Genomic DNA, 12,271 nt, shown 5'->3' with positions numbered 1-12,271 from the left:
AAAAAAACAAGGAGGGAGAAGATTAAATATGGGGGTACACTAGCCAGTAATAAGAGGATTATAAGAAAGAGTTTCTTTCCATATATAAAGCACAAAAGTGGACATTGGACCGCTAGAAAATGATGCTGGAGAGTTAGTAGTGAGGAACAAGGAAATTGCTGAGGAACTGAATAATTTACATTGCATCAACCTTCACACTGAGTAAGACATGAGTAATATCCCAAAAATTCAAGAGAGTCAGGGTGCAGAGCTGAGTATGGTGGCCAGCACCAAGGAGAAGGTGCTAAAAAATCTAAATGACCTGAAGGTGGATAAATCATCTGGACCTGATGGACCACAACCCAGAGTTCTTAAGGAGATCGCTGTAGAGATATTGGAGGCGTTAGTAGTGATCTTGTAGAAATTGCTAGAGTCAGGGAGGGTCCCAGAGCACTGGAAAATCACTACTATGACACACCTGTTTAAAAAGGGGAGTAAGGCAAAAGATGCGAAAATACAGGTCGATTAGCCTAACCTTGATCATAGGTAAGATTTTGGGGTCCATTGCAAAGGATGAGTTTTTTGAATGCTCGGAAGTGCATAGCGAAATAGGGCAAGGTCAGCATGGCTTCATCAAGGGGAGGTCATGCCTGTCAAATCTGTTAGAATTCTTTGAGGAATTAACAAGCTGGTTAGATCCAGGAGAGTCAATGGATGTTATCACTTGGAATTCAAGAAGGCTTTTGACAAGAGGCCACACAGGAGGCTGCTGAGTAAGATAAGGGCCCATGGTGTTGGAGGCAAGGTGCTAGCATGGATAGAAGATTGGCTGTCTGGCAGAAAGCAGAGAATGGGGATAAAGGGGTCTTTCTCAGGATGAGAGCCGGTGACAACTGGTGTTCTGCAAGAGTCAGTGTTGGGACCACAACTTTTCACTTTATACATTAATGATCTAGATGAAGGAATTGAGTGTGTTCTGGCTAAGTTTGCAGCCAATACAAAGATAGGTAGAGGGACAGGTATAAGAGGCTGGGAGGCTACAGAGGGATTTGGACAAGTTAGGAGAATGGGCAAAGAAGTGGCAGATGGAATACAATGTGGGAAAGTGTGAGGTCATGCACTTTGGTAAGAATAGAATGGGCAGAAAATTCAGAAGTCTGAAGTACAAAGAGATTTTGAAATTCTAATCCAGTATTCTGTCAAGGTAAACGTGCAGGTTGAGTCAGTAGTTAGGAAGGCAGATGCAACTTTGGCATTTATTTTGAAAGGACTTGAATATCAAAGCAGAGATGTACTTCTGACGCTCCATAAGGACCTGGTCAGGCCACATTTGGAGTATTGTGCACAGTTTTGGGCCCCATATCTTAAGAAAGATGTACTGGCCCTGGAGTGGGTTCAGAGGAGGTTCACAAGAATGATCCCAGGAATGAAAAGCTTAATATATGAAGAACGTTTAAAAATTCTGAGTCTATATTCGATGGAGTTTAGAAGGATGAGATGGGAATCTAATTGAAACTTACAGAATACTGAACAGCCTGGACAGAGTGGACTTTGAGAAAATGTTTCCATTTAGGACCCAAAGGTACCGCCTAAGAGTAAAGGAAATACCTTTTAGAACAGAGATAAGGGAAAACCACTTCAGCCAGAGAGTGGTGAACCTATGGAATTCACTACCACAGAAGGCTGTGGAGGCCAGGTCTTTGAGTACATTTAAGATGGCGATAGATAGGTTCTTGATTGTCAAGGGGATCAAGGGTTATGGGGAGAAAGGGGGAGAAAGGTTTCTCAACCCCAATCAGCCATGATTGAATAACAGAGCAGAATCAATGGGCTGAATGGCCTAATTTCCACTCCTACGTCTTATGGGGTTATGCTCTTAACAGATTGATCATGTATGATAGCCACCTTTTCCTCAATTCAAAATTGTTTTGTTCAAATGATCAGACAAACTGTTAACATTATGTTCATACTTAAGTTTGTTTTTATGTTGCTTATTTTATTAAGTGCGTAATAAGGTAAAGTTGCCATGATCTTACCACCATGTGGCTGTTCTCTCATTAGACGGATGACAGGTAATGGTTTAACCCGAGTCACAACGCTTCAGGTGAGGTGAGAGATTGAGGAGGAGAGTTTGTCATGGTAACCTGAGCTATTGTGGGAATTAAACCCATGTTGTTGGCATCATTCTGCATCACAAACCAGCCATCTAGCCAACTGAGCTCAGTTGTCCTGTGTGTTCTGGCGAATATTTATCCCTCAACCAACGTCACGAAAAAGAAAAGAGTTACCTCATCAGTGTCACATTGTGGTTATGGGAATGCAAATTGGTTGCTGCACTTTCCAAATTACACCATTGACTTCAATTCAAAAGTATTTAATTTGTAAAGTGCCTTGAGACATTCAGAGGTTGTGAAAGATGCTACTTAAACGTAATTCTTTTTTGGTGATATTGTTAATATGGTTGCAATCCTATTATTAGCATCAATAATGTATAATTGTTGGTCCTGCAGTGCCACAATGATGCCACCCGAAGGTTGTAGGAACAGCAACTCATATTCCGCTTGGGAACCCTGCAGCCCAATGGTATCAATGTGGACTTCACCAGCTTCAAAATCTCCCCTTCCCCCACCACATCCCAAAACCAGCCCAGTTCGTCCCCTCCCCCCACTGCACCACACAACCAGCCCAGCTCTTCCCCTCCACCCACTGCATCCCAAAACAGTCCAACCTGTCTCTGCCTCCCTAACCTGTTCTTCCTCTCACCCATCCCTTCCTCCCACCCCAAGCCGCACCTCCATCTCCTACCTACTAACCTCATCCCACCTCCTTGACCTGTCCGTCTTCCCTGGACTGACCTATCCCCTCCCTACCTCCCCACCTATACTCTCCTCTCCACCTATCTTCTTTTCTCTCCATCTTTGGTCCGCCTCCCCCTCTCTCCCTATTTATTCCAGAACCCTCACCCCATCCCCCTCTCTGATGAAGGGTCTAGGCCCGAAACGTCAGCTTTTGTGCTCCTGAGATGCTGCTGTGTTCATCCAGCCTCACATTTTATTATCATGTATAATTGTTGCATTGCTTTGAAATAAAATTAAGATTTTAACACTAATAACTAAAGTTTAAATTTCTTTCTTTTTAGGTTACATTTAAATAAACTGCTTGAAGCTGAAAATTATTTTAAACAGGCTTTAGATATCAGGCAAAAATGGTATGGAAATTTGCATCCTGTAGTTGCTGCCGTACTAGAACCCCTGGCAGATTTGCTGTGCTATCCTAAGTACTCAAAAAGGTAAATGTTACAATCTATGCTTCTTCCTCCCTAAGAAAATAAACAGGTGAAATGTTTTATGGCCAAAATATGAATTGCTATGAATTTGTCTGCAGTAGTACCGCGAATGTATGGCTTAAGTGTGTTAGTCATTTGTATTGGTTCAGTGGTCTCTTGGTACAAGTGGAATTGGATGGCACAGATTAGTGCTGATATCAGCTTGGCTGTTGGAAAGGTAGCAAATCAGACCTAGAAGTTCCACCTTCTTGATGAAAATCAAGCTTGGAATCCCAGGTGCATTTTATCCTACATACATTCCAGTGCACAGGCACTAAGTAGCTAACTGGTTTTTTAGTTAGTGATTAATTATCAATGCAAAGTCCTTTTGTTCATCAACAACTGTATGATAGCTGGGCTGCTTGGGAGTATGAATCTTTTGAATCATAGAATGTCTACAGTGTGAAAACAGGCCATTCAGCCCATACTGAACCTCCAAAGAGTAGCCCAACCACCTACTCTTTCCCTGGCTAATCCACCTAGCCTGCACATCGCAGGGCACTATGCGCAATTTAGCATGGCCAATTCATCTAACTTGCACATTTTTGGACTGTGGGAGGAAACTGGAGCATTCGGAGGAAACCCACGCGGACACAGAGAGAACGTGCAAACTCCACACAGACACTTATTCAAGGATAGAATCGAACCCGGGTCCCTGGTGCTGTTAGACAATAGTGCTAACCACTGAGCCACCATGCCACCCTAAATGGTAGAAGCAATCGCATCTCCATAAGAACAGGATCTGTCTCTTTCCTCTTCAATTAAAAAGACACTTAAACCTGAAGAGAGCTAGTCCATTTTTCTCCTCAACAACTGATGAAAGCAGTGACCCTTAAACGGTAAGCCAGAGACTTTAGAAGTGTGAACCAGTCATCCTGTGTCTACTTTAATTGAGTGGAAGTATACAGAAAAGGAGAAGCAAGGAGCAATTGATTCTGACAAACCAAATAAACCATCTCAGCTGACACTATGATCAAGTACCATTGAATTGCCTTCATAGTCATTTCCTCTGCCCATCCTACTCATGTAGTTTTTTCCTCTGCATCTATCTATAGAAGGCGAGTTTAGAAGGGAGTTAGAGTTTGAACTAGAAACTTTACATGTTGAAAGTTCATAATTTGTTTATTGTTAGTTCGAATCTGTTTAGTTATAATTTGTTGTCATTTCTTGTTAATTGCGGCAATCTCGTCCTTGTGTTTTGTCAACCTGGGTCTGAAAGACAGGTGAATTGGGGAATTCTGCTTTCCGTTTGAAAGCTTTAACTTTTGTGTTGACTCCAAGAATGGCATAGCTTGATTTCCAGCAAGTTACTCCCATGAGATGTAACAGAAAATGATGCTGCAAAAAATAGTTTACTAGGAAATTTGCTTCAGTGTTCTGTTCAAATGGATACAAACGCTTTCATGCTGCATTTAAACATCAGCTTTGAGTATGAATGAAAATCCTGTGGTCAATCATGAACAAAAACATGATACATGAAAATGTAAACATCAGACAGTTGCATTTGATGGAGTTGAATGGTTTGGAAAAGTCCTGCCCGTCTCTGTTCCTTATTTCAGTGGAAGAGCATTGGAACTGCCAGTAGAATGGTGCAAACACCTAACGGCCATTTATATGGTTTATTTTAGGTTTTTACTGCTGCAGGTATCCAATAGTAGCCCCATGGAGTTTAAGGGCATAGCGTTTGAGTCAGTTTTGATCTGAAAATGCCTCCTGTATGTTGTAAATAGTGGGGATATTTTCAAAAGAAAATCAATTTGGAAGCAACATAGATGACTATAAGAGAAAGTGTAAGATATAACTACAGAGCACTTCACATCAGAAACTCTTCTTGGTGCTGACTTGCATGATCTGCCTTGATTTTGTTATTTGGAATGCACAAGGTCGGGTTATTCGATGGGTGGCTTGGCTTTTCAATAGATTGCCTCTTTATCCTTTCAGACGGTGATGCTTTCTTAATTTGTAGCTTAGACTGGAGTCAATCAAAAAGGCTTTATGAGCAAGTGGTCAAAATTCAAGAGGACAGTATGCAGCGGGCCTCATCTTCAGAAATTAGAGATCAGATCAATCTCCACAGAGCCATTACTATCTATAAACTAGGTAAGGTAAATATATTGATAAATATATCCTTTATTATTTCTTTGTGTTGTGGATAAGTGAGTTTCCTAAATTATTAACTTGTTGTTATCTGCCCTTTGTAGTAGTAATATACACACATTCATAAATTGCCCACAGCTTTGCATATGACCCAGTAGTTAGAAAAGACCTATACATGACCTGACTCCAGAGTTAGGAGAAAGAGATATTTCTGAAATCCTCTCTACAGAGAGCTGCTTCATGGTCACAATCTGCGTATGCGTTGTGACAATTTGCATAGTAAAACTGACTGGGAATTAGTGGCATAGCAACTTACAAAGCATAATTAGAAAAGAAAAAGATAATTAAGATGGTGATAACTTTGAATAAGATCCTATAGATTGAAACTTGTTTCAGTAAAAGCATGTTAATATTTCTGCAAGTGCAGGCTAGATGCAAGTAGAATAAACCTTTGCAGGCTGTAAATAAAACCAAATGATGCAGAAAAGAAGAAAAAAAGAAAACAAGGTTACTTAGCATTTGGGCTATAAGCAATTACAGCTTTTGTGACACTTCAAAAAAAAATTACAGAATAAACATTCTCCCATCCAAGATCAAGCCAAGGAAGAAATTTTTTCTCTCAGATGGTTGTTTATCTTTGGAATTGCATTCCATAGAAAGCAGTGTAAGCAGGATCATTGACTGTGTTCAAGGCTGGGTTGACAGATTTTTGTTCTACAAGGCAGTATTTGGAACAAGCTGGAAAGTGAAATTAAGGTCCTAACCAGATCCAATAAGATCTTATTGAATGGCAAAGGAAGCTAAAGATAAGGATGAATGGTCTACTCCTTGTCCTATATATTGTGACTTTTTTATGATTTTAATGTATATTTTTACTGAAATTAGCATTTTCAAACTCTATTTATTCATTCATGTTGCAGTTTTATTATAGCGAAACGATATCCATGAAAAATATTTACTAATGTATAGTTCATTCTATTCAGACAAATTGAAGCTAATCACTGAATCATAGATATTTACCAAACACCTTTTATTTATACAAAACAGTCATGAAATACTACTGTGTCCATAAAACCAGCATGTTTTATGACCAGGTGAGGAGGGATGAATTAGTTCCTGTCTTTTTAAGTCCCCCTTGGTTACCTGCCACAAAATGTTTTAGTTATTTTTAGCCTGTAAACAAGTTTGAATTAAAATGTAGCATTGGTAAGTGAAAGGAAAAGAGGAATTTCATTACTTACTAATGCCCCACCCCAAAAAAATCAGACATATATGCACATAGAAATTTGTAAAACAGTAAATGTCTAATACAATAGGAAAATAAAGCATAAGCAGTTTAAAAAGTTTTGAAAGAGCCTTTGAGTTGTTACAGCTGAATTTTAGAACATGGCTGTCTTGCTGATGGCTTGTATCATGATCTGTATTGAAGTTTGTAGAATCCTTGAGTTGTGGATGAGTGAATGTTTTTGAGTTGTTCTGTCACTGGTGCTGGCTTTTGAGTTGTTGAGAAGGAAATGGGGAGAGAGAGAGTGCCTTTCAGTCCTGCTGTTGCCAATCCATGTTCTTTCTCTCCAGTCCAAAAGTTGTTTTTCTGAAATGCAGTTTGCATGTACATTCCCTTGGCTGTTTTTTTTTATTCCAAGCTGGATGATCCTAGCTTATTAACTTTCCAGAAACATGAAAATCAAAAATAGGAGAGGGCAGTTTCTTCATATCTGGCTGAGTTTTAGTGCCTTTGATAAAATATTAATTTTGTCTTATTCTGTCTTATTTTATCTCATATTGGTTTTTTAAGTTTGGTTCAACCTGAGCAGGTGACCACAACTGACAGCTTAAGATCGTATTTCTTCCTGTTTAAAACCATTATAGTCCATTAAGGATTCAGATATTAAAACTAGATGAAAAACTAGATGAAAACTAGAGTTGAAAATTGATAGTCCAAATGGTACCACTATTGTGACAAGCTCATGATGGAACTCCAGCTTTGTCAGACTTGGAAGATTGTGAAGGTGCTGAATAGTTTTGACATTTTGAATCTTGACTTATCACTGAAAAGTCCCTCCAGTATCCAAAACCAGTATTGTTTTCTTCATTTGCTCATCATGCTGCTATTAGCAAAACTGAGCTGACATTTGTTACAGCAATAACTGATCCTATGAAAATCCAATTCTGTGTAAGCTTAAATGAAGTATTGTTTCTGCATGAAAACATGGACTTCTAGATATGGTTATTTGTACATGATATAAAGAAAAAAGACAACCTGTGCAATGGAAAGTGTGAAATCTGCTGTTTGGTATTTTGCAATTTTACATTTCTCTAAATAGGTAAACTATTAAAAAGTGAATGCAATTCTCAGGCCAGAAAAAAAGCAGCAGAACGTTTACAACACTCATTTGACTTACTAACTGAACTGCTGGGTCCTAATCATCACTTAACAATGGAGGTGCGAAGGTATGACATGTTTGGATGTTCTCAATTTTTAAAAAAATATTAAGTATTGTATCTCAGAAGTACCTTTTTCCACACAGGCTACTGAAACATACAGAGAAACAAGTCTGCAAAGATATGACACTTTTGATGAGTTTGGATAGTCCTAAAGTGTCTACCAGTTTGGTCACAGCAAAGAAAGATGATCAGCCAGAATCTCATTCACAATGTCCATATGAAAGATCAAAGATACACCTTGATTCGAAGACTTTAGCCAGCAGCCAAGGTGACAGCCCGCAGATGACTGCCAATGTCAACTCTGCACAAGCACAACCTGTTGACCGCTCAGTGGAAAAGGCACAAACAGGCGTTGATTATAACACATATTCTGATGATCCTGTGGTACTCAACCAGGATATAATAGATTATAATGCCGATTTTGAAGAGGAGTGTTTAACCAATTCAAGATCTGGTTCAAAATTATATATTTCTAAACATGCTTTGCTTCCAAGGCCAACTTTATGGATGGAACAGCCAAAATCTAATCACCCAGATATTAAAAGCAATTTATCAACAACAATCAAAAAACAGTCCTTGCTCGATTCAGTCTGCAGACCATTAACTACTTGCAAAGTGTCTGCGTTTGGGCCTAATATTAACACTTTAGTACCACCTTTAAGAACTAAAGCAGGATCAGAAAGACTCAGAATCATATACCAATCAGCTTGGCATCACCCACCAGGACTGCACCCAGCTCTTAAAAAGCCTTTCTCATCCATGAGACATGTGCTGAAAAAGAATCCTGAAATAACTTGGAATGTGCACCACATAAATACACCCAAGTATAAAGCCATCTGGCAGTAGATTTGACTGAGATTTCTGTGTAACTTGTTTTGCTTTCAGGTAGAACTGCCCAGTAAGATGCATGTTCAAACTGAATGAAGTTTGAAATATTAGAGGATGTCTCAACTGATATCATTCTTGCATTCCTTTCGTTTACCAGTTTGGAGAGTAGAACCCTGGACATCTAATTAGCAGCACTAAGGATGTTATAGACAGGTATTGACTAACCAATAAAAGAGAAAAATGAAAAGCATGATTTCTTTCTTTTATTCTGTTCTTTAAATTCAATATAAGGGACACTAAAAATGGAGATTTATAAAACGTGAAAACTAGTCAAAACTACGAGATAGCAATATCTGTGGAATAGTATTTTTTGACAGCATTGTTACAATCAACTCTTGTGGTTGTCATTCATTGGAAGATAACTGTGTTTAAAAAGTGTTAAGTCGACACTTTTAATGACACTTTTAATGACAGTTTTATTTCAGTTAATGATATAACTCACAGCTCATTGATTATTTGACAGTTTATAGCCAACCAGGAAATAGACTAGATATCTTCTAATCAATCAATTCAGGAATGTTATATCACATCTCAGGAGCAGGTGGGACTTGAACCCAGGATTCCTGGTTCAGATTTTTTTTTCCTCTAATCAATCTATTCAGAGATATTAGTACACACCTATGGAGTAGATGGGACTTGAACCTGGGTCTCTTGGTCCAAAGTTAGAGACACTACCATTGCACTATAAGAGAACCCACGCTGATTCAGATTATTAGCTCCCCATATTTATGCCACCAATTCCCTCTCAATTAACCCTCTAATATACCTGCCATCACCAGTTCTTGCATTCCATTTGGTCACATGAATTCCTTCAGATGATATCAGATTTCCCTTTCTAATGTTCAGATCAATCAATATATATAGTAAAAACATACAAAACAACACTTTTTAACTTTGCATGTTAAAGTTCAAATGTTCTTTTTCCAGTAGGTCCAACAATTTCTTAGAATTTGTTACTTTCTTTGTAAAATAATCAGATAGCTGCCTGCTGTTATCCATGTATTTCACTTTGGAATTTCTCCACTCTGTTTTAACTGCAATGTCAATTCTCAGCTGTATTAATGAATAAATTTTATTGAGTGTATATTATCGGAAGAGGTTGGAGTGGAATGGTAATGCCACTGGATCAGTAATCTACAAATTCAGTCTAAGGATCTAGAGATAACAAGGTGTCGAGTTGGATGAATACAGCAGGCCAAGCAGCATCAGAGGAGCAGGAAAGCTGATGTTTTGGGTCTGGACCCTTCTTCAGAAATGGAGGAGGGGAAGGGACTCAAATAAATAGAGAGAGCCGGGGAGGCGAATGGAAGATGGATAAAGGAGCAGATAGCTGGAGAGGAGATGGACGGGTCAAGGAGGCGGGGATGGAGCCAGCAAAGGTGAGTGTAGGTGGAGAGTTAGTATGGGGGTTGGTCAGGCAAGGGAAGACCGACAGGTCAAGGAGACGAGGATGAGGCTGGTAGGTAGGAGGTGGGAGTGGACATTGGTCAGTGAGGTGGAAGGAGTGGAGAGGTGGGAGAAAAGATGGACAGATCAAGGAGGTGGGGATGAGCTGGGCTGGTTTTGGGATAAGGTCAGAGGTGGGGAGAATTTGAAGGTTGTGAAGTCCACATTGAGACCATTGGGCTGCAGGGTTCCCAAGCAAAATATGAGATGCTGTTCCTGAAACCACCTTCATTTTCTCACAAGAAAGATACACCGTCCCACCTCTGATTTGTTACATTTTGCAATTAAACATCGGAAAGTCTAAAGCCAATGCTTTCAGCCGTTACCACAAATGTGTTCTCATCTTTGTGTCATCACTGTTTGTGATTGTTGGGAATAAAATTACATGATCCTCAGCCTTGACTAAAATACATCCTACTCCCTGGATGCTGTTTCAGGTTGAACCAGAATTTTTTTGGTATGGACCTGACTGTTCACTACTTTTCTGTCCTATTTGACCTTGAACTTAACTTCCAGTCCTGTCCATTGGCAAAATATCCCATTCCTGCAGTGTTATCCGCCTCTGTCTCTGTCTCTACTTTAGCTCGTCCACAACTGAAATTCTCAACCCTTGCCTTTGATACTCCAGCACAACCATTCTCGTGTTCCCCGACCAGACTTCCTAGTTTCAGTATGCATAAACTTTCGCTCATGCAAAACTCTGATGTCTGTATTCTAACTCTGACTCAGTCCATTAATACTTCACACGCTATACTCAGTGATCTTTGACCTTGATTTATTCACTGTTTTCAAATTATCGTATTGCCATTTTGCTGTATAAGTTGCTGGAAAAGCTCAGGAGGTCTGGCAGAATCTGTAAAGTCAAAAATCAGAGTTAACGTTTTGGATCCGTTGACCTTTTCTCAGAATTGTTCTGGGGAAGGGCCACCAGACCCAAAACATTAACTCTGATTTTTTTTCTTCACAGATGCTGTCAGATCCACTGAGCTGAACATAGAACAGTACAGGCACATTGGCCCACAATGTTGTGCCAACCTATTATTCTACTAAGATCAAACTACCCTGCTCACCCTACATTTTACTATCCTCCATGTGCCAGTCCAAGAGTCACTTAAAAGTCTCGATTTGACTCCACTACCACTGCCAGCAGCACACTCCACATGTCCACCACTACTCTGTGTAAAAAGCCGACCTCTGACATCTCTCCATACCTTCCTCCAATCACCTTAAAATTATGCCCCCTCGTAATAGTCATTTCCACCCTCGGAAAAAGTCTCTGGCTATCCACTCTATCTATGCGTCATCATCTTGTAAACCTCTATCAAGTCACCTCTCATCCTTCTTCGCTCCAATGAGAAAAGCCCTAGCTCCCTCAACGTTTCCTCATAAGACCTGTTCTCCAGTCCAGGCAGCATCCTGGTAAATATCCTCTGCACCCTCTCTAAAGCTTCCACATCCTTCCTGTAATGAGACAAACAGAACTGAACACAATATTCCAAGTGTGGTCTAACCAGGTTTTTAAAGAGCTGCAGCAGAACCTTGCAGCTCTTAAACTCAATTCCCCTGCCAATGAAAGCCAACACACCATATGCCTTCTTTACAACTCTATCAACTTGGGTAGCAACTTTGAGGGATCTCTGGATGTGGACCCCAAGATACCTCTGTTCCTCCACACTTCCAAGAATCCTGCCATTCACACTCTATTTTGCAATCAAATTCAACCTTCCAAAGTGAATCACTTCACACTTTTCCGGGTTGAATTCCATCTGCCACTTCTTTGCGTAGCTCTGCATCCTGTCAATGTCCTGCTGCAACCTATAGCAGCCCTCCACACTATCCACAACTCCAACGACCTTCATGTCATCGGCAAACTTACTAACCCACTCTTTGGCTTCCTCATCCAAATCATTTATAAAGATCGCAAAGAGCAGAGGTCCCAGAACAGATCTGTGCAGAATACCACTGGTCACCGAGCTCCAGGCTGAATACTTTCCATCTACTACTACCCTCTGTCTTCTATTGGACAGCCAGTTTTGCATCCAGAGAGACAAATTGCCATGAATCCCATGCCTCCTTACTTTCTAAATGAGC

At 40.0% G+C, this 12,271-nt stretch overlaps 1 protein-coding gene across 7 annotated transcripts in view; it reads left to right on the top strand.

Moving 5' to 3' along the window:
• Positions 1–10,092, top strand: part of ttc41 (tetratricopeptide repeat domain 41) — a 62,093-nt gene extending 52,001 nt beyond the window's left edge. For 5 of the 7 annotated variants that reach the window (XM_048548597.2, XM_048548598.2, XM_048548596.2 and 2 more), the window contains exons 13-16: positions 3,119–3,268; positions 5,271–5,404; positions 7,726–7,852; positions 7,930–10,091. In XM_048548597.2, the coding sequence (XP_048404554.2) occupies positions 3,119–3,268; positions 5,271–5,404; positions 7,726–7,852; positions 7,930–8,692 (1,174 nt within the window). In that variant the 3' untranslated portion in view covers positions 8,693–10,091. Of the gene's footprint in view, positions 1–3,118; positions 3,269–5,270; positions 5,405–7,725; positions 7,853–7,929 lie in introns of all 7 variants that reach the window. The other 2 variants (XM_048548600.2, XM_059652531.1) reach the window with 2 other exon arrangements.
• Positions 10,093–12,271: the final 2,179 nt, after the last annotated feature.

The sequence above is a fragment of the Stegostoma tigrinum genome, chromosome 18 (assembly GCF_030684315.1).
Source record: "Stegostoma tigrinum isolate sSteTig4 chromosome 18, sSteTig4.hap1, whole genome shotgun sequence".
NCBI classification, from domain to species: Eukaryota; Metazoa; Chordata; class Chondrichthyes; order Orectolobiformes; family Stegostomatidae; genus Stegostoma; species Stegostoma tigrinum.
The sequence above is the reverse complement of the archived record's forward strand: the minus strand, read 5'-3'. Positions and strand labels throughout refer to the sequence as shown.